We start from the raw sequence: 22,963 nt of genomic DNA on the forward strand, positions 1-22,963 counted from the left end.
GTCGGGTTTGGTTTTGGAATTGGATTGCATTGTTATGGTATTGCTGTGTATTGTTTTGTTGGATTGATTAATTTAAAAAAATTAAAAAAATTAAATTATAAAAAATAAATAAATAAATAAAAAATTGATTTTTTAAAAATGAGAAGCGATTCTGAATCGCACAATGTGAGAATCGCGATTCGAATTCGAATCGATTTTTTTCCCAAACCCCTAGTCATCATCATCGGCGGTCACTCGAACGAGTATAACGATCCTCCTGGTAGGGGTGTATCCCTTTGTGGAGGATGCCTGTGCGTGACTTTGTTTTACGTGGGGAGACTGGTGCACAGACAGTCACTACAGGATCCTTGACAGAATCGGGTCAGGGTCCAGTGGCATGGAGTCCAAGACGACTGGGGACCGTTTTCTGCTGCAGCCTTCTTCTGCCATCGCAGCCGTTGTGGTAGTTCTTAAATCTACCGTCTTCCGCCTGCTCCGCCGTTGAGGTCTTCACCGTATCCCTGGCTAGGGGGCAGTCAGGTACTAGGCCTTTGCCAAGGGCCACCTGGGGTAACAGTAGTAAAGGGGTTAACCTCCTAGTCAGGGGCGCCGCTAGGCATTTTGGGCCCCATGAAAAGAATCTTTACAGGGCCCCCAACACAGTGTCATTATTTTTTCTGTATTATAATTTCCTCATCATTAGGGGCCTCTCTGGGCCCCCCTCCATCATGGGCCCCTAGAATCCGTCTCCTTTACCCCCCCTTTTCGGCGCCCCTGCTCCTAGTGCCCCAATAAGCACGTAGTCACCCTCGTTCTCGTGGCAGCCGATACAAATAATTAGCTATTGCGACATCCAGTGGACACATTTAGAACAGCAATTTTTTTCTCTAAAAAATTACTGCTCATTTTTGTACTTGGCAAACTCATTTCGCGGGCCGGATAAAACTTGTTCACGGGCCTGATCCAGCCCACGGGCCGTACGTTTGACACCCCTGATATAGAACCTAATTTGTATTGTGGTCGTCCTTGCAAACCCCCAATACGCCACGTGGGGCAGTGTTTAGGACCGGAAAGCCGTTTTTGATGCAACTTCGCCAGCCTGCCAAAGGGGGCGCTGTGACGCCTTAAACATGGGGATTTCGCAGTGGAAGAAACCTCAGCTTTCATTCATACTTTACATTTCAGGTGGGTGAAATATTTCTAACTGAACTTTTTTGTTGTTGTTGCTGCAATTGACTAGAAACGGTTCAGGCACCATTTAGGATTTTTCAAATTGAGTGTCAAAGTGAAAGTAGCGCCCGTCGAGATAAACGTATTTATTTGTACACTGTTAGCTACGATGCTAGCGTTAGCCGGCTGTGTCAAGTTCAACAACCGCTACACTTTTTTTTTTTTTTATGGCAAATACACAAAATATGCAATAATTTCCCCCAAAAATATTTCAAAGTGAAATATTCAATGTGAAGTGATTGGAGCCTTCAATACGTCAAATTTTTTATTTTTTTACACTGACACTCCTGTGCTTTTAATGTGGTTGTTAAAACACAGTTGGATAATTATGTTGAAATTAATAGAAAAGTGTTAAAAATTGTCCGTGTTTAAAACGATTTCCAAACATCTACAATTAAAATAGGGTTGATTGATTGAGACTTTTATTAGTAGGTTGCACAGTGAAGTACATACTCCGTTCAATTGACCACTAAATGGTAACACCCGAATAAGTTTTTCAACTTGTTTAAGTCGGGGTCCACTTAAATTGATTCATGATACAGATATATACTATCATATATACTATCATCATAATACAGTCATCACACAAGATAATCATCAGGGTGTATACATTGAATTATTTATATTATTTACAATTCGGGGTGGGGGGTTAGGTTTGGTTGTTATCATCAGTCATCAACAATTGAGAACAGAGAAATGGATATTGAAACAGTGTAGGTCTGACTTGGTAGGATATGTACAGCAAGTAGTGGACATAGAGAGAGAGAGAGAGAGAGATCAGAAGGCATAAGAAAAGTATCTACATTTGATTGTTTACATTTGATTATTAACAATCCGGGGAGGGTGTTAGTTTAGGGTTGAAGATGCCTGGAGGTGTACTTTTATTGCGGTTTTGAAGGAGGATAGAGATGCCCTTTCTTTTACATCTGTTGGGAGTGCATTCCACATTGATGTGGCATAGAAAGATAATGAGTTAAGACCTTTGTTAGATCGGAATCTGGGTTTAACGTGGTTAGTGGAGCTCCCCCTGGTGTTGTGGTTATGGCGGTCATTTACGTTAAGGAAGTAGTTTGACATGTACTTCGGTGTCAGGGAGGTGTAGCGGATTTTATAGACTAGGATCAGTGCAAGTTGTTTTACTCTGTCCTCCACCCTGAGCCAGCCCACTTTGGAGAAGTGGGTAAGTGTGAGGTGGGATCTGGGGTGGAGGTCTAGAAGTAATCTGACTAGCTTGTTCTGGGATGTTTGGAGTTTAGATTTGAGGGTTTTGGAGGTGCTAGGGTACCAGGAGGTGCATGCGAAATCGAAAAAGGGATGAACGAGAGTTCCCGCTAGAATCCTCATGGTGCTTTTGTTGACCAGAGAGGAGATTCTATAGAGAAATCTCGTTCGTTGGTTGACCTTTTTGATTACCTTGGTTGCCATTTTATCACAGGAAAGATTAGCCTCTAGAATGGAACCTAGGTAGGTGACCTCATCCTTCCTGGTGATAACAATGTCACCCACTTTTATAGTGAAGTCATTGACTTTCTTAAGGTTGATGTGGGACCCAAACAGGATGGATTCCATTTTACCCAAGTGTATGGATAGCTTGTTGTCAGCGAGCCAGGTGCAAGTTCTACAGAGTTCAGCACTGAGGATTTTCTCCACCTGTGACTTGTTCTTGTCTGATACCAGCAGGGCCGAGTCATCCGCAAACAAAAACATTTCACAGTCGCATGCTGTTGACATGTCGTTTATGTATATTAGGAACAGTAAAGGCCCCAATATACTGCCTTGGGGGACTCCACAGCTCACTGAGGGGGGGGGGGGACACGGTGCCGTTCACCTCTACCACCTGTTCCCTCCCCTCCAAGTAAGATTGCATCCAGCTCGATGAGGTTTTGTCAAATCCGGTTGCTCTGAGCTTATCCAACAGTATAGCGTGGTCAACGGTGTCCAAGGCCTTCTGAAGATCCAGCATGACCATGCCGCAGTATTTGCCCGCGTCCACCTCATGTTTGATGTGGTCGGTCAGATAGAGAAGGCATGTGTCAGTGGAGTGGTTAGTTCTGAAGCCGGATTGGAATTTGTACATGAGTTTATTTGTGGCAAGGTAACCATCGACCTGTTCATAAACTATTTTTTCCATTACTTTCGAAATGGAACTGAGAATAGAAACAGGTCGGTAGTTGCCAGGTTCCAGTTAGTTTCCTTTATGAGGTTTCCTTTAAAGAGGGGAGTTACTCTTGCTATCTTAAAATCTTTTGGTACTTGGCCTTGTGAAATTGAGAGGTTTATTATGTGCGTGATGATTGGGGCAATGATGGAGGCAGAGTCCCTGAGGAATCTGGAGGGGATATTGTCAAGGCCGGTGGCCTTGTTTGGGTGGAGCGCGCTCAATTTTTTAAGCACCTCATCAGCTGTGACCATTTCTAATTTGAAATCATTGTTGGGGGTGCACTACTTGACCGCCACCGGCAGCGGCGCTGTTTGTTTATAATCCATTCCCTCCATCCATTTCCTACCGCTTGTCCCTTTCGGGGTCGTGGGAGATGCTGGTTGGACATAATTCTAGATACTTATATAACTGATAACATGTAGATTGTAGTAGTCGTTTGTCAAAACATGACATTTTCAAAACCAACTTTTCACGGAAATAAAATCACCAGGTTGAAAAACAATGTATATCCCAAAGTCCAATTTTAACAAAAACATGGTTTATTTATGGCAAGCAAAAAACTATTTATGTCCCTCTCCTATTGCGGTAAAAAAAACCAGAATTTGCCCACCCAGGTGCATCCTGGTCCCTTAACGATAGCCTTCATATCATATAATTAAGTGCCCAAATAAACAAGAAAACACCCAAACCAGGGGTGCCCAAACTACGGCCCGCGTCCCAAGTTCCATCCATCCATCTTCATCCGCTTATCCGAGGTCAGGTCACGGGGGCAGCAGCCTAAGCAGAGAAGCCCAAACTTCCCTCTCCCCAGCCACTTTGTCCAGCTCCTCCCGGGGTATCACGAGGTGTTCCCAGGCTAGCCGGGAGAGATAGTCTTCCCAACGTGTCCTGGGTCTTCTCCGTGGCCTCCTACCGGTCGTACGTGCCCTAAACACCTCCCTAGGGAGGCGTTCGTGTGGCATCCTGACCAGATGCTCGAACCACCTCATCTGACTCCTCTTTTTATTTTATTTTTTAAATTTATTTTTATTTTTTTAAATAAATAAATAACTTGGGACGCGAGAGAACCGGTTCCAGTTCTCTCGCGTCCCAAGTTATTTATTTTTTTAATTTGTCCTGTCCAGCCACTCAGGCAAATCATATTGTTGATGTAGATGCCCTTATATGCTGTACATATTTATTTTACAAAGTAGTGTGGGATATTGTTGCATTATTTGTATTTGACCTTAATCCAGCCATCCATTTTCTACCGCTTGTCTTTCGGGGTCGCGGGGGGTGCTGGAGCCTATCTCAGCTGCATTGAAGGCGGCGTACACCCTGGACAAGTCGCCATCTGATCACAGGGCCAACACAGACAGACAGACAACATTCACACTCACATTCACACACTAGGGCCAATTTAGTGTTGCCAATCAACTTATCATTAATACATGTTTAAATTCTTGGATATATCTAACAGGAGGGGATAGAAAGAAGAGGACAAAAAAGAAGAAGACTGTTGTTATGTTCCCTAATTTTGAGTGTACATAAATGAAGGTGTGTGTTGCTGAGCCCGACCTGGACATAATCTGAACTGGACCTGGTTTTAAGACCCTTTAAACAATCTAATTTCATTGACAACCTGGTCTGGTGAAGATTTAAAAAAATAAATAAAATAAAATAAGATAAATAAATAAAAAACATTTTATTGAATAAAAAAATAAGTAAAATAATATAAGAACAGTTACATAGAAACTAGTAATTAATGAAAATGAGTAAAATTAACTGTTAAAGGTTAGTACTATTAGTGGACCAGCAGCACACACAATCATGTGTGTTTACGGACCGTATCCCTTGCAGACTGTATTGATATATATTATAGGAACCAGAATATTAATAACAGAAGGAAACAACCCTTTTGTGTGAATGAGTGTGAACGAGTGTAAATGGGGGAGGGAGGATTTTTTTTGGGTTGGTGCACTATCTTGTGCTTTTTATGTTGATTTAATAAAAAAATAAAAAAGAAGACTAAGGGGAAAATAAATGTGGGGACAATCCAACAAAAATAAAACATACATACATGCACACACACACACAAATAGATAGCCTGGCCCCCGGCCAAATTCTTTTTACCCAATTCAGCCCCCCTGAGTCAAACAAAAATTTGGGGACCCTAAACTAATAGGCTAACTAATGTAATCATAATGAAATTTAAGGAATTACTTCAGAATAATTAAATCTGAATACAAACTTAACTAAACACTACAAAATAAGTAAATAGCTCCAACTATTACATGTAATTTCCTGTTAACTAATTGATTAATTAGTGACTGTAACGTTACCCAATTAATCTGGAAAAATGCCCTGGTTACAATTGGCTTAATGAGCTTGTGTCACATAATGAAGCCAATGGCTATTGCAGTGGATTTGTTCCATCTGAATAATTCCATCATGTAAATGTGTGACTTGGACACAACAAACTACTCAATGACTCACAAAGGACTCCAACAAAATTGCGGTGTTAAATAAAAGTGACACACAAGCTTGCGTATCTCCCTAACCTCCGTCTGCTCCCTTGAAGCCTGGCGTGCCTCGGTGATGCAGATGGTTGTGCTCTCTGCTTTAATGACTGACGTTAATACCATGCTGAAAGATGTGTTTACTTTCTTTATAGGGCGCAGAGGCAGGAGGCCCATCAATGGGGGGGTAGCGTACAGAGGAACTGGTGTGTAATTTTGCCACCTGACACTTGTGCATCCACCAATAGATGAGCCCAGCCGTCTCTACAGGTAATGGTGGACACTTTACAAGTGTGTAAACAAGATAAATCGCTTTCATCGCCCCGGTGACTGTTCCTGTGTGACAAAACCGAATGGAAATTAATGACACAATGTTCTTTTGACATCCCTGAAAAATGAAACAACTCTTAAGGGAAGATGAGAAACAATTTCAGGTTTTCAATAATACAAACAACGTCAATGTCGGATGCTCGGTCTTTATTGTTTCTCTTTTTCAGTTTTAAACACAAATAGAAAATTGCACGCTAGCTTTATTTGTCATAAAATTGCAGGTAAAACCACATCTTTTTTTTTTTATTTAAATAAAACTGTTTAAGATTGAATGCAATGTTGCACATTAAAAAGATGCCCAAAGTGTTTATAAATGTAACAGTATGTTTATTATTGTGCTGCGTCATACTGAGAGAAAAATTAGGTGTAGTCTCGCTGGAAACACAACCACAACAATAAACATATTGTTAAAATGACCATCACTCGAAATTGAGCAGTCGTAGCTTTGCAAAGGGAGCTTTCTGATTTAAATATGGACAAAAATAGGATATCAGTCATTCCTGTCAGACACTTTGACACGGCGGCACCATTTAAATTTTTTTTTGCCTTTCAAAACAGTAGATTTTATAACATCTTTAAAGGATCTTCTTTTGTTAATATGAGCAGCACTCCACACAAGGGTACAGTTCTAGACCAGCACAGATAAAGGCTGCAAGGCGGTGGAAACCCTTCAGTAAATAGTAAGTTTGTGTGGAAATCTTTGTTAAATATTAAAAGTCAGTTTATATGGCTGCAGCTATCCTTTATTTTTGTAATAAAGTAATCCATTTAAATTTTTTCCGACTAATTGAGTAATCCGATAAAACACACTTTATAGCCTCAATGCATATTTTGGGGAAAATAGTTGAAATAAACTGCTTGCAATAACCTTCATTCTTTTTTCTAATAAATTCACACATCAACATTAAAACACACTTTTAACATGTTTTAACATTAAAAAACTCTGTTCGCCACCACACATGGCACCCACACCGCTCTCATGTGTGCTCTGTTGCACTGCCGATTATTTAGTTCCCGGCACTCCACACGTTCCGGATTTGTTTATTAGTTACACTCATTAAAGCGATTAATCTAGCAACAGAATATAAATGAAGCTTTTTTCTAATTGATTAATTGTTGCATTTCTGTTGTTATGTTTTAAATTTGTGTTGAAACAATACCAGAGCTAGTTTCCGTTTGGAACAAAGATTATTTTGAAACAGATGTAAAATTCAAATACATTTAAATGCTATCTGTAATTGACTTTGTTTAATTGTTCTCCCTGTTCCCTTCCATTCGGCACCTTGCAGTGAACATTCTCTGTCAATCATGCCTAGCTCCGCCCACTACCTCAGGTACCGCACCACTGTGGTTGGTACCCAAAATGAGGTCTAAATCATTTGGTAGCTTTAAGACGTTTTGACTGTAGAAACTGTACTGCTTGGCGGATAGGTGACTTACTAGCACATTGCGATGTTCATAAACTCTTTTCATACATTTGTCTTTGTACACTGCTCTCAAAAATGCTACCATAGACTTGAGCATGCTGCTCTGTAAGACTGGCACAAAACCACCACGTGACATGACAGCAAAAGGAGCCAAGCACAGCTAGTCAGCACCGGTGTTTGACTGCATTGTGTTCCCGGTGGTCTTTTCGCTCAAAGACTAGACTTTCTCCTGTTCAAAGCGAACCAGAGTTCTTTTAAAAACTCCTTGGGCTTTCGAGTCCAGCGGTGGCTCACAGGCCCCAGTACGGAGCCAGACTCCTGCGGTCCCTCTCGTAAACATCCGGTACGACCCCATAGGGCGTCTGCACCATCTTCACAGAGTTCCTGCCGAACAGCTTCCTCTCGTACTCGATGAGCTGGCGCCAGAAGCCGCCGTTGGGCCTGATGACGGGTCGGCGGGCTTTGACCCAGGCGTAGGCCTCGGCCAGAGACACGCGGTGGTACTTCATGAGGTAGGCGAGGCACAGCGAGGCAGAGCGGCTGACGCCCGCCGCGCAGTGCACCAACACGGCGCCGCGCTTGCGGCCCACGCTGTGGATCTTGTCGGCCACGCTGTCGAAGTACAAGGAGATGGGCGAGTGCGGCATGTCGGCCAGCGGCACCTTCACGTACTCTATGTGCGGCCAGTTGAAGTTGGGCAGCTCGATGGTAGCGTTGACCACACACGTGATGCCTTTGGACAGCAGCAGGCTGCGGTTGGACGCCACGTTGCCCCTGCTCAGGAACAGGTTGGGGGTGATCTGAGCGATGCCCCCCAGGAGGCTCCCGTTGTCCGACAGCAGCCTGGGCACCGCCCCTGGTACCACAGAGCTACGATGGTGGTGATGGTGGAAGAAGCTTTGGCTGCGGGAACCCATGGAGGAGGTTGTCAAGTGGTTCAAGGAAGTTTGAAAAGATTGGAATTCCTCAAGAGGCGAGAATCATAGTCCAGCAGGCGCTTCTGGAACGCAACACAATCTCAGTTTAATATTCGGTCGGTGAGTAAAATTAGTGCTCCTTGCAAAAGACTCCAAACTCATTTTCAAACTGTAAAGACATGCTATCTTCATGCATCATACGGATGCAATGCCGCGAAGATGCGCCCATTTGCACCCAAATGTATGTCCCACTCCTTCCCCGACACGTGAGGCGAGCATCTCCTCTCACGTTCACACACATCTCCCTCCTAAAGTCCTGTTGTATGAGGTTTAATTTTGTGTTTGTACATTAGCTCGCTTCATGGTAATGCAGTTTGCATAACTGTATGAATCCAGGTTCATTTAAGAAATCACCGCGTGTTCTCGTCCCGTGTTTTCCCACATCACCATGTGTGTGACGGGAATGTCTTCTTGACACTGCGCTGCCACAGCCCGCGGCGTTGCTTCACACACCGCTGTGCGTCATCCACACACCTTCTGCGGACCTTCTTTTTTTAATATTTACCCACCTCATAATTCCCCCCTCCCTTCTGATCTTCAGCAACAGCTTGGTGTAATTAACAAGACATGGGTCACCTGCTTCTTTGTAGGAGAAACAGCATCTGCAGAGTCAAGACCACATACCGGTACTCAAATATTCATCAGCACCCCAAAATAGAGCAAATATTCATTCCTTGACTCATCACAGTCAGACACACACACGCTAACGTCATTTTTAATGGCTCATACCGCTATAAAGGAGATTTTAGAGAAGTGGTTGCCAAAGTCGCAGCTTGTTATTTTTTTGTTGGCCCACGGCATATTTCATTTTGATTCAGTTGATTTATAGAATTTTTTTTTTTTAACCTGTGTTAAAGTATTGACCTTTAATTGAATAAAATTGCAAAATTAACCATTAAAAAGAACAAAAACATAGCAGTCCAAACAACACCTACGATTATAATTGCCTTTTATCGAACAATAACAAAAATCACTTAACTCAGGAATTTAAATATCGCTTATTAGCGCATTGGCCCAACGTTTGCAATTAACGACCATTTTGATGGCCGACTCGTCATCGACTATCTTAACGATTAGTCGACTAGCGTTCACATATTCATTGGCTCTAATTTAGCTATCAACTTTTAAATTCAGCTTGAGATATTTTTAAGCATGTGCTTACAAACAACAAAGACGATTACATTGTTCATAAATATGAACATATACTATAACTATGCTGCTCATTAGTTTGTCACAACATTTTTATTAGGTATCAAACCTATCAAAACAATGAAACTAACTTATTTACATTTTGTGATGTGTTTGAAAAGCTGCACACTGATATATAGTATTATTCATTAACTCCTGGTATTTTTAGCATTCTAATAGACTCAATGCATACATATAATTCTATCATTGATTAATTCTTACATTTTAGCTATCTAATACAGTGGTCCCCAACCACAACATAAAAAATATGTACATTATATAATCAATATAGATCAATACAGTCTGCAGGGATACAGTCCGTAAGCACACATGGTCCGTGGGACAAATTTTCAAGCGTTGACCGGTCCGCAGGTACAAAAAGGTTGGGGACCACTGATCTAGTAGATTGCATGTTTAATCTTATGATACCGGCGCATTGGTGACTGTTGTGTGTGTGTGTGTGTGTGTGAGTGTGTGTGTGTGTGTGTGTACATGTGCATTTAAATGACTTTGTTATTGTGCCCTTGTTCATGGCATTGCAAATAGACACTGCTTTTAAAAAGTACTATAATTGGTTTAGACAAAGTTTAACTGGCAGACTTTGACTAAAATTATAGTTAAATCTATTTTTCACACAACTTCGTCTTACACTAGCTAGCAAGCTACAAGCTAACAAAGGCGAACTGCACTTTTTTTTTAAATTTTGCCTATCGTTTACAATCCTTATAAGAGACAAAAAGACAAAAGGTTTTTTATTGCATTCTAACTTGTAAAAATTGGCTCGTTCTAAGTAGCTAGCTATGCAGCTAATGGGAGCAATCAATTCTACCTCTAAATCACTTTAAAAATGCATTCAAAAACCGTCACCAATACTTTATTTATGTTCTGTAACCTGTATAATAATGAAACTGTAGCGACAATGTTATTGTAAGAGAGAACACTGAGGAACTATTTTTCTAACGTAGTAACACATCGGCGTGCTTCGGTATTAGCCGTAAAAGCTAACTACGGCGAGAGATAAGCTAGCTTCTACGACAAACGCGTTTGAGTTTGTAATGCACAACACAATGCGATAGGACACCAATCTGTACTGACTAAAAAACATGAACAATCATATTACATTATCTGTAAAGTATTAGCCCACACTTCATGTTTTGTTTGTACAATTTTTCACACAACTTCATCAATTTAAGTGGACCCCGACTTAAACAAGTTGAAAAACTTATTCGGGTGTTACCATTTAGTGGTCAATTGTACGGAATATGTACTTCACTGTGCAATCTACTAATAAAAGTCTCAATCAATCAAAAAAAACACAGCTAGCCAGACATATGCTGTCTGTCATCATACACACAGCACATCATGCGTGTATCATGATATAAAGTGTGACTCACTGGATGGGCAGTTGTCTCTTTGGTCCAGCTATGCCGGGGACGTTTTTTCTGGTTTATTTTGGGGTAAGCACGCGAAATAGCTTGTCTCCAAATTCTACATTTGCAGTTTCGAGTCGCTTTCACCTCACACGTCACTCTATAGGCTTCCGTCTGCTACAACGTTTCACCCACTTCTTTGTGCTGGCTTCTAGAAGCAGTAGTTCAACCTCCGTTCATTCAAGTTAAAAAAGATAAGGTTGTGAATCCTCATTTGTGCAAAAAAAGTCATCTTTGTTGTTTGTTACCAAGTCTGCCATAATTACGACACACACACGCCTTTGTATCAGTAAGTAGGAACACACATTTGTTGCTAGAAGTCGGACGTGTGCTGCTATGGAAATGGAAATAAATGTGCCGAGGAATTAGTTCCGGCAATGATGACCAAAATATGGTAAATATTGTACATATCACATATCGTTATGAACGTGTCTGTTACTACATTATATATATACTTGCAGTGTGTATATATCATCATCATCGTCATCATTTTTATTTATCTCCTTCATTGATGTGCATCTTTGATCGATAGACAATTATACCAAAATTATTCAATTATACATTTACACACCAATGCCTGAGAAGGAGCAGGATGAAGAAAAATCTTATATTTTCCTGTATACATAGTCTTACTTAATTATATCATATAAACCAACAATTGCATCCAAATATAACGAAAACAAACAAAAAAACACAAACAAAAACACAACAAGTGCAAAACTTCATGAAGTACAAACCGAACAAAAAAACTAAAGAAGTAATATACACCTCACGGGATGATACAAAACAAATACAAAACCAGGCAAAAAATAGGTAAAATAATAAATATAAAGCAAAATGTAAACACTTATGGCTGTCCATATGATCTTATTGTTCTGTCTTTATATATTTTTTTCAATTGGAATATATTTTTACAATCTTTTATCTCATTGTAAAGAGAATTCCATAGTTTAACCCCCACCACTGATATATACATTTGTTTTAAAGTTGTCCTTGAATACTGATGTTGAAAATGACCTTTCTTCTACGCTCTTCATTCTCAGAAGTGATGACAAACATTTTTTGTAAATTTGCTGGTAATGTTTTACTTTTAGCCTTAAACATGACACATAATGTCTGTAACTTTACTAGCTCCTGTAATTTCAATAAACCCGAATTAATAAATAATATGTTAGTGTGTTCTAAGTAATCTACTTTATGAATAATCCTTATAGCTCTTTTCTGTAGTTGATACAATGCCTTTATATTACTCTTATATATGTTCCCCCACACTTCCACACAGTAGCTGATATATGGCAATAGAAGTGCACAATACAATATACGCATTGCTCTATAATCTAACACATATTTTACCTTATTTAATATAAAAATACTCTTAGACATCTTTTTCCATACATGTGCAATATGAGATTTCCATGTCAGACCGTCATCCAGTATCACTCCTAAATATGTATAAAACGTTGATGGAGGGTTTCTAAGATGTTTTAGAGGTCTTTAAAGGCAGGGTGACTGCCATTAGCCGCATCTTCCAAGCATTTTTTTAATCATCTTTAAAATCCTAATAAAAAAATTACTTGTGTGTTCTTGTCTCTCATGATTGTGAACGAGAGGCAAAATTCCAAAAAATGTGCAGTTCCCCTTTAACGATTTGAGACCCCAACCTCCAGATGTCTGACATTCTTCCGCTTTTAATGCTCCCGTAACACAGATGCAGTGTCATAAAAACAAGATATGCTTCGCAAAATTAGCAAGATATTCATATTTTTAACAAGAACAGGAGGAAATATTCCCACACTTTACATGTTGTCATCTGCAATTTTGATGCAAGTGGCGGTGCTATACGGCGTCCACCGAAAAAACATGAGTGATGACGTCACTATGTCGACAAATGTTAATGTCGACAATAATGTCGACTCGTCTAATTGGCCCACATACTTTTTTTTTAAATCAAAATGCAGTTAATGAATCCTCTGTTTTTGTACAAAATGTATGAGGAATTATCATTAGAGGTTAAACTCCCCGGGAACTTATGCCCAGATATACATGACCAGAGTATTATTGCTGAGGTCAAAAGTCATGTTTTGTTAATAAATTCTGGTCAGTATTTATTAGATTATCTTTTAATTTTGTCAACTGAACTCATTTGAATGCATGTTAAATTACCGGTAAAGTAAAAAATACTGTTCACCCTCTCAGTATGTGTGGCATCCTACTTTAAGTCAAAGTTTGTAGTTGCAGTATAGTTACAGTATATGCTCTTTGTCCACAGTGGTTGTAGTTATTACACTTTTTTGTGGACAACTTTATTAAAAACGTGAGTCCTACAGATTTTACTCAAGATGCGCAAGGTTAAATATTCAGGGAAATGACCTCAATCAGCAACCTAGCGCCATGTTAGCCATGTTGAATGCAGTAGATCTGGGGTGTCAAATAGCATAACAGTAATGTTTGAATATAAATGTATACGGAGTCATTGTTATAGTGTACAAATTGATGGATAATTTACTTCAAGTAAATAATGAAGTATTTATTTAATTTTTTGTATACATTTTGTTGAATGTATGATAATATATTTGTCCATAATTCGATATTAAAGTTGAAAAGCTGATGCTCCTCCACATCGAGAGGAGCCAGATGAGGTGGTTCGGGCATCTGGTCAGGATGCCACCCGAACGCCTCCCTCGGGAGGTGTTTCGGGCACGTCCGACAGGTAGGAGGCCACGGGGAAGACCCAGGACACGTTGGGAAGACTATGTCTCCCGGCTGGCCTGGGAACGCCTCGGGATCCCCCGGGAGGAGCTGGACGAAGTGGCTGGGGAGAGGGAAGTCTGGGCTTCCCTGCTTAGGCTGCTGCCCCCGCGACCCGACCTCGGATAAGTGGAAGAAGATGGATGGATGGAAGTTGAAAAGATATGCAACTGCATGCAGTACATGCATTTTTTTCCTGTCAAAATGGAAAGAATGAATACATTTAGTTCTAAAAGATGAACCACTTTATTAATGCCCTGAGCCTTAAGTCTGACACATGTGTGTTCTACATCAGTGGTCCCCAACCACCGGTACCGGTCCGCACAAGATTTTTTTTTTTTTTTTAATTTTATTTTATTAAATTAAATCAAAACATAAAAAACACTATATACATTATATATCAATATAGATCAATACAGTCTGCAGGGATACAGTCCGTAAGCACACATGATTGTATTTCTGTATGACAAAAAAAACAAAAACAACCACCCCCGACAAATTTTCAAGCGTTGACCGGTTCACAGCTACAAAAAGGTTGGGGGTCACTGTTCTAGATAAGATAGATAAAAAGGACACCTAAATATACGGAACAGGAAAATGTTGCACTGTTTTGACGCCATAATGCTGGTTCTCAAAATATGAATAATATTGAAGGGAGCAGTGTAGGCCTCTCCGGTCCTTAGGGTTCTGGAAATTCTGGAAACAATTTAGTTGAACTCTTTTGTTTTTATCCCTGCTCTAGGACCTAAAATAACCTGTCAGGTTAGGCCTCATCGTATTATTTAAAGATAATAACAGATATATATTTTGCGCCGCCCTATTGCGGCAGCTCTAAAAAACAACATGGGGCTTGTCACCTTCCTGCAGTTTCCACATATTTTCTAATTATATATTTAACACAGGCTCATTGAGAAAGAGCCAATTTATTAATTAAGAGGAGACTGCAAACATCACATTATTAGGCATGAGCCTGTTGCTGTGGCAACCAACAGAGCACACTAATATGGCCGCCATATCAACAGGCACATGAAGAAGACCAGGGAAGCAAATAAATGGTGCACCAGCAGCAGGCCGCACATGGTTATTTATACACACGCTGGAGGAGGAGGGGGTTGAATGCGGGGGTTATACTAATCTTCAGAGCTGGAGAAAAGGATGCTGTCACTCAAAAGAATCAAACAGGGAAGATGATGTGCACCATCCTGATTTATTAGACGCAACATCATCCATCTTTCGTTCTGTCAACAGGTGACCCAGCACCATGCCATAACATACTCAGCTGGTACACTCAGATGTTCCCCCAAAGCTCTGGTTCCATCGTGGCTGACACAAACGAGGAAACCCGAGCCAACGGCTGGAAAAACGAGAGTCGCACTTCTTTAAAGAAAAAAAGAAAAAAAGGTGGGAGCAGCTTGTCCACTGCATACACACTGACCATAAACTGTGTGTTGAGGAATCCAAATAGTAGAATAGCCCTGGGAATGTCGGATAAGAATAACCAGAATGGCACGCACAGAACTAGAACAGTTAGAAACGCAGACATCCACCAAGGCCAAATTGTTACCAGCAGTACTAGTTATCATTCTGGGGCAGGTTGAAAATTTACATTTTCATTAAATTAATAATCGCCATTTTTGTGTTTGTTTAGCTGTACGTAGCTGCTTAATGGTTCATGGATGATGGTGTAAGATGACAGGACTGTACCATTTTTGGTTCCTGGGGAGGTGAAACGATTACTTTAAGAGTCAAAGTGCAAAACAAGTACAAAAAAATTATAAAAATATATTAAATACAATTTTATTTTTTTATTTGAAAGTTTGACTTTACGGCCTACGCAATGTGTTACACCAATGTTTTCAGAGTGTTGTCGAGCGGACCAGAAGCTGTGCTGGTCAGGCCTTACTGGAGAGGATGTTCTTTTTATGGAAATTACAGTACGGGAATTGGAGGGTACCAGGAAACAAGGGCGAAAAAAGGCGGTTATTCGGGAAAAAATGTGATGGTCGACATGTGTGCGCCATGTTTGTTCGAATTTTTAGCAAGCTACTTCCTGGTTAGTGAAGGATGACATTAGGTGACAGGACCGTACTATTTTTACTTTGACAACAAGTTGTATGTATATGTGTGTATTTACTTAAATGTGTGTGTATATATATGTATATATATATATATATATATATATATACATACATACATACACACACAGTATATATATATATATATATATATATATATATATATATATATATATATATATATATACATACACACACAGTATATACATATATATATATATATATATATAAAAATGTGTGTATGTGTACGTGTATATAAATGTGTGTCTGTGTGTGTATGTATTTGTGTTAATGTTTTTATATATATATATATATATATATATATATATATATCTATATGTGTGTATGTATGTATGTGTGTGTGCGTGTGTGGATATATATATATATATATATATATATATGCATACATTTACATACACATATAAATACATATACACACACAACAGTAATTGTATTTAACATAGAATAGAATAGATCTTTATTGTCATCGTACATTGTACAACAAAATTGCAAGCAAACCCATTTAGTGCAAATTCATAGATGAAACATAAAAAACATAAGAACATTGGTACTAAGATAAAAATTATTAAATAAAAAACATTAAATACCAAGCACACAGCTCACATGCACAGTCATTGTTTTTTATGCCTTGATTGTGTTCATTGACACTATTGCTCTCGGGTAGAAAGTGTTCTTGAACCTGTTTGTCCAGCATTTTATCGTCCTGTATCTGCTGCCCGAGGGCAGGAGGGCAGTTCAAAATGTTTATGTCCGGGGTGAGATGGGTCCCTCAGTTCATCAACATACTTAGTTTAACAGGAGAAACAAGATGGAACCATGTGTTAATCACCAAGATTATTATCAAGACTTAGGTCAGGCTGATTACAAAAATAAATACACAATACAAATACACTGCTAAAGAAGGGCCTCATAAAAATTATGATAAATGAATTTACATACAATTATGCAGTGCTAAAATACATATATTCTAATTAAATTATTAAATAATAATATTCATCCATCTTCTTCCGCTTATCCGTATATTTTTTCTAAATAAATAGTCAATAAAATGTAAGTGCAAATGAAAATACGGCTTCATACTTTAGTCATAATTTTTGCGCGAAAATCTTTTTTCTCTATGACTTTCGCTCCAGACTTATTCTGTTTGTTTGACATAGTCATTACTGTCACAAGTGGTGGAAAAGTTTGTTAAAACTGTGTACTGCTGCTGCCCAACAGACCACAGCTGAGAAACAGGTTTTTGGAGGGCCTCTGGGGGCGCTCGCGTCTTAACAATGGGCCTTGGTCCTATGGTTAAGAAACACTGAAATTAGATATGGAATGTAATTGTACCATTCTACTGTCACTTAAATTGCAAAAACAGATCTTACATTCCTCCATCTGCATTTGTGTCCAGATTTGCACCAAAATTTAACGTATTATTCCTCGGGACATGTTTCTTTTATTTGATTATGCATCATTTTGCCAACTGATAAATCAAAAGTAATACTTGCAATGTGAGCGGTGTGTTTATATGAGGTTGTTGCAATTTTATGAATTTATCAAACACACGCGGGACCGATTCTTTACCAGGAGCAGCTGCTACCCCATGCTGGAGTGAAAGCCAGGATGAGTGTTTGGTGCCAACTACCAAAACGTAAACGCTATTCTTACCTCCTCCTTGTCAACAGGTCAGCAATGTAATGTTTGTCAGATGCAGCTCAGTAATGCTGACAGAAAAATAATACCAAAAATAGAAGACGTTTTTTTGGACTTCTATGAAGCATTTGCAAGCTCAGTTAAAGCACACCCAAGATCAATAAAACGCTTTTACAGCACCTACCAGCTCAAACTATTTTTTACTATGAACACAAATTGCGTATGAACATTTATTGTTGTAATTCGTTTTGCTATGCAATAACTTGCATTGCAAGACTTTTCGGCACCTGTGGACACCCTGAAAACCATAATGTCTGAACACTGATTAACTATACATTTATACAGTATACAATAATGTAAGAGAATGCAGCCGTTTGTATCCTGCATGCACTGTTAATTAAAACGGCACTCATTTATAAAAGTGTTAAGCTTTTTGAAAAGAAAATACAGTTAAGTGTCGAAGGCAGGTTAGAAAAGTCAACTCACCTCTCGGGAAAGACGGTGAAGAAGACGATGACTATGGTGGATTTTGAACGCAACGCCCGTATTAGTGCACCGTGCTCGGGTGCGCGTCTTTGCACATTTGGCGTCAAAGTCAGTCCGCTCAAATCACGCTGAGGGGCCGGCCAAGGGGGTGGGGCAGTCCACGCAATGTACACGACACGCCAGCATGACGACAAAGTCCACGCAAAAACGAGACGCAACTGCTGCTGCGTCCTCCGCCTTGCTCAGCCCCCACTTCATGGTCAATGTAAAGGGCAGAACAACGACATGCAGAGGCGACACGCAGTATTACTTTTCCCCCCCCTTTTTTTTTTTTTTTTTACTCCTGCAAGTTCTGACGCTTGAATTTGCTCTTGTAGATACATGCCACAACATTCAGTACTTTCTAACAAGACTAACTACTAAAACAATTACCCTCAACAATGTCTCTGTATGGTTTTAGCATGTCACTCACAGTCAGGAATCCTCTGGAACATTTCTGTGTGGATGTTTGCACGGTGGTTTATCCTTTATCGTACACATGTGTTTCGTATAATTTTCTGGACTAAGGAAAAATGTGTGCCAAATGTTCGAAGATACAGCAAGTGATGTCACAAAAGGATGGAGATAGAATGGGGTCTGGGTGGTCAGTTTTGCATGGCTGCAGGCTCAGCTGGCTGAAATGTCAGATGAGTCAGAGAGGCTCGAACATTCCCAGTGATGATGAGCACCTGCAGACACATTGTTCAACCACTGACATTGATTAACCTTGTGTGAGTGTGTCTGCGTGACAAGATAAGTGACTGAAGCCACCGCCAAATCCGTCGCACATCCTTCATATATATTGACAATAGTGTGTCGATGCTATTTGTGGATATGTTTCTTGTCTGTTCACATGATTGTCCTCCCTACGGCCATATTAGGTGAACCTAATGGGTTCCAATACAAGCGCTGTATCAAAAATAATGTCTATTATTTCAATTAGTATAGTATATTCAATGAATGTACATTTAATATTTCATGGCTGAGCCAAACTGAGCGTCAATCAAGCACAAATATTATTTTGTTGGTTGCTTAGTTAATGTGTTGGAAGAAATACAAAACCCAAAATCAGTGACCTTGGCACGTCGTGTAAATCGTAAATTAAAAACAGAATACAATGATTTGCAAATCATTTTCAACCTATATTCAATTGAATACACTGCAAAGACAAGATAGTCAACGTTCGAACTGGTAAACTTTGTTTTTGCAAATATTAGCTCATTTGTAATTTGATGCCTGCAACATGTTTCAAAAAAGCCGACACAAGTGGCAAAAAAGACTGAGAAAGTTGAGGAATGCTCATCAAACACTTATTTGGAACATCCCACAGGTGAACAGGCTAATTGGGAACATGTGGGTGCCATGATTGGGTATAAAAGCAGCTTCCATGAAATGCTCAGCCATTCACAAAGAAGGATGGGACGAGGGTCACAACTTTGTGAACAAATGCGTGAGCAAATTGTCGAACAGTTTAAGAACAACATTTATCAATGAGCTATTGCAAGGAATTTAGGGATTTCACCATCTACGGTCTGTAATATCATCAAAAGGTTCAGAGAATCTGGAGAAAGCACTGCACGTAAGCGGCAAGGCCAAAAACCAACATTGAATACCCGTGACTTTCGATCCCTCTGGGGTACTGTATCAAAAACCGACATCAGTGTGTAAAGAATATCACCACATGGGCTCAAGAACAATTAAGAAAAGCACTGTCAGTAACTACAGTTCGTCGCTACATCTGTAAGTGCAAGTTAAAACTCTACTATGCAAAGCAAAAGCCATTAATCAACAATACCCAGAAACACCGCCAGCTTTACTGGGCCCGAGCTAATCTAAGATGGACTGATGCAAAGTGGAAAAGTGTTCTGTGGTCTGACGAGTCAACATTGCAAATAGTTTTTGGAAACTGCGGACGTCGTGTCCTCCGGACCAAAGAGGAAAAGAGCCATCCGGAATGTTCTAGGCGCAAAGTCCAAAAGCCAGCATCTGTGATGGTATGGGGGTGTATTAGTGCCCAAGACATGGGTAATTTACACATCTGTGAAGGCACCATTAATGCTGAAAGGTACACACAGGTTTTGGAGCAACATATGTTGTGCTGCCATTAAATTCTGAGTTAATGATTATTTGTTTCTCAGTTCGAACATTAAATATCTTGTCTTTGCAGTGCATTCAATTGAATATAAGTTGAAAAGGATTTGCAAATCATTGTATTCTGTTTTTATTTACGATTCACACAACGGCCAACTTCACTGGTTTTGGGTTTTGTAGATCAGAAAATGTAAAACAAAAAAAATACAATAAATGTGTACATAAATACATACATACATATATATATAGTATATACATATTTACATATATATATATATATATATATATATATATATATATATATATATATATATATATATATATATATATATATATATTCACATGTGTATATATGTACATATATACAGATATATACATATATCATACATCTATATATATATATATATATATACATATATATATATATATATACATACATACATACACGTGTATATATATATATATATATATATATATATATATATATATATATATATGCTTTGAACCCTGCGGCTTATACACCGATTCGGCCATCAGTTGGCGCTCTTGCACCTTTCTGTGTAAATATCTCATTTCACATGAGGCTTGTAGTCCAGTTTGGTGCAAGTGAAATTTTTTTTTTTCTTTTAAGATTTAGTTGGTGCGCCTTATATTCTTATGCGCGCTATAGACTGGAAAATACAGTAAATGTTTCTACCGAAACAAAAACCCATTTAATTTGTAATCCATTACAATTGTAATACTTTATTTTACAATTTTATTAAACAAATGTAATGTGCAGTAGGTTGTTCCTCATATCATCTGCTTTGAAATTTGCGGTTTCACTACATTGTTTTTTTAAGCATATTCTATGTCTTGTTGGCCTAAGTTAAGAATTGTCAAGCATAAAAGTGGCTTAGTGCAGTGTTTTTCAACCTTTTTTGAGCCAAGGCACATTTTTTTCATAAAAAAAGTACAAAGGCACACCACCAGTAGAAAAGGTTAAAAAATGAAACTCCACCAGGTTGTCGTGCCTTATTTTGAGTTTGTTGTTGTTTGTCGCTGTTATTTTGGTGACTCTTCCTGTTTTGTTGGTGTTCTCCTGTAGCAGCTTCACGCCTTCCTTTGAGTGCTATTGCCTGCACCTGCTTTGTTTTCGCAATCAAGACTATTCAAGTTGTGGGTACGCTATCCTTCCTTGTGGAGACATTGTTGATTGTCATGTCATGTACGGATGTGCTTTGTGGACGCCGTCTTTGCTCCACACACTGTAAGTTTTTGCTGTCATCCCGCATTCTGTTTTTGTTGACTTTGTAGCCAGTTCAGTTTTGCATAGCCATCCCTATGCTTCAGTGCCTTTTCCTAGCGGGACTTGCCTTTTGTTAATTTTTGGTTTAAGCGTTACATACCTTTTACATACCAAAAAATGTTGAAAAACACTGCACTAGACAACGGCACATTATTATAATTATTGATTTGCAAAAAATATTTTTGGACCAATTAGGTTAAGTTGTATAATTTCCCACGGCACACCAGACAATATCTCACGGCACACTAGTGTGCCGCGGCACAATGGTTGAAAAACACGGGCTTAGTGGACTAAAAATATCAATGCTACAGTCGTATTGGCCACTCGATGAAACCAAACCAACCGGAGTGTACTGCTTAGTATTGTGGCCATTGATTGGCTCTGCCTCAGGCAGCATCCAGTCGGAGTGGAAAGGTGATATGTCCAAGTTATTTCATGTCAAGAGGGCTTTCATATGGTTAAAAACTGTATTTACAAGTTAGTTTGTGCTCTAGCTCTAAAATATTTTATTCATAACTTGGTGGAAATGCATTTTCCGCAGTTAAGCCCTGAACCAATTAGCAGAGATAAACAAAGGGGTTTACTGAATCCAATATTGAACTTAGTGGATATGGCATACTGCGATGAGGTGGCGACTTGTCCAGGGTGTACCCCGCCTTCCGCCCGATTGTAGCTGAGATAGGCTCCAGCGCCCCCCGCGACCCCGAAGGGAATAAGCGGTAGAAAATGGATGGATGGATATGGCGTATTGGGCAATTTAGAATGTATTACATTTTACTGCAGAGATTGAGGGACCTATTTTCAGTTTTGCGTCATGATGTGAATAGTACAATCCACCCCCAAATTCAAAATGCCTCTTCCCTTATTATTGTTTTACATCAGTCTCTATGAACCAGGAAGTATCTTTCTAGTCAAACAAACACTTGTTTTTCTTTGAACAGTTTGGCTATGGTGGAGGTCTCTGTATAGTAATTATGCAACTCTACTAATAAACATATACCTGTACAATTAAACACAAACAAATAGATTATACATTGGGAGTGCTTTTTGTTGACCGTGCATTTGTGGAGATACTATGTCTCAAGTGTGTCGTCTGATTAAAGTTGCAGCCGATGACAGATGCATTGTGCAAGCTTTTGCCGCGGTAACACGACGGTTTCCAAGGTGAGGGAAGGGGGAGATGCTCACGCTTTTGTTTGTTAAAGGTTGTGAGCGAGGGGGTGCACGTACACAGATGGGGGAGGAGACAGGGGGATTTAGCAGAGGAGCCTTCAGCTCCGGGGCGCCAATCTGGTTAGTCACGACTCCTCGACCCAGAAGACGAGCAACAGTGTGCGCGTGCGTGTACGTACAGTTG

General features: G+C 39.5%; 1 protein-coding gene and 1 long non-coding RNA gene across 3 annotated transcripts in view; one reads left to right on the forward strand and one right to left on the reverse strand.

The window, feature by feature from the left end:
• The first annotated feature begins 1,122 nt into the window (after positions 1-1,122).
• The window catches only part of LOC133614549 (uncharacterized), a 94,057-nt gene continuing 72,216 nt past the window's right edge, over positions 1,123-22,963 (forward strand). The window contains exons 1-3 of one of the 2 annotated variants that reach the window (XR_009816595.1): positions 1,123-1,164; positions 6,024-6,138; positions 15,217-15,369. This is a non-coding gene — a long non-coding RNA (uncharacterized lncRNA). Of the gene's footprint in view, positions 1,165-5,915; positions 6,139-15,216; positions 15,370-22,963 lie in introns of those variants that run through there. The other variant, XR_009816594.1, reaches the window with a different exon arrangement.
• dusp14 (dual specificity phosphatase 14) lies at positions 6,336-18,381 on the reverse strand. Its single transcript, XM_061972593.1, has 2 exons — positions 18,189-18,381; positions 6,336-8,625 (listed from the first exon to the last, which is right to left on the reverse strand). Exon 2 carries the CDS (start codon positions 8,540-8,542, stop codon positions 7,916-7,918), a length of 627 nt encoding a protein of 208 aa, XP_061828577.1. The 5' UTR covers positions 8,543-8,625; positions 18,189-18,381; the 3' UTR covers positions 6,336-7,915.

The sequence above is a fragment of the Nerophis lumbriciformis genome, linkage group LG17 (assembly GCF_033978685.3).
Source record: "Nerophis lumbriciformis linkage group LG17, RoL_Nlum_v2.1, whole genome shotgun sequence".
Classification (NCBI taxonomy): domain Eukaryota; kingdom Metazoa; phylum Chordata; class Actinopteri; order Syngnathiformes; family Syngnathidae; genus Nerophis; species Nerophis lumbriciformis.

Coding starts and splice junctions, on each gene's coding strand:
- dusp14 (XM_061972593.1), bottom strand. CDS start 8,542: ATGGGTTCCCGCAGCCAAAGCTTCTTCCACCATCACCACCATCGTAGC.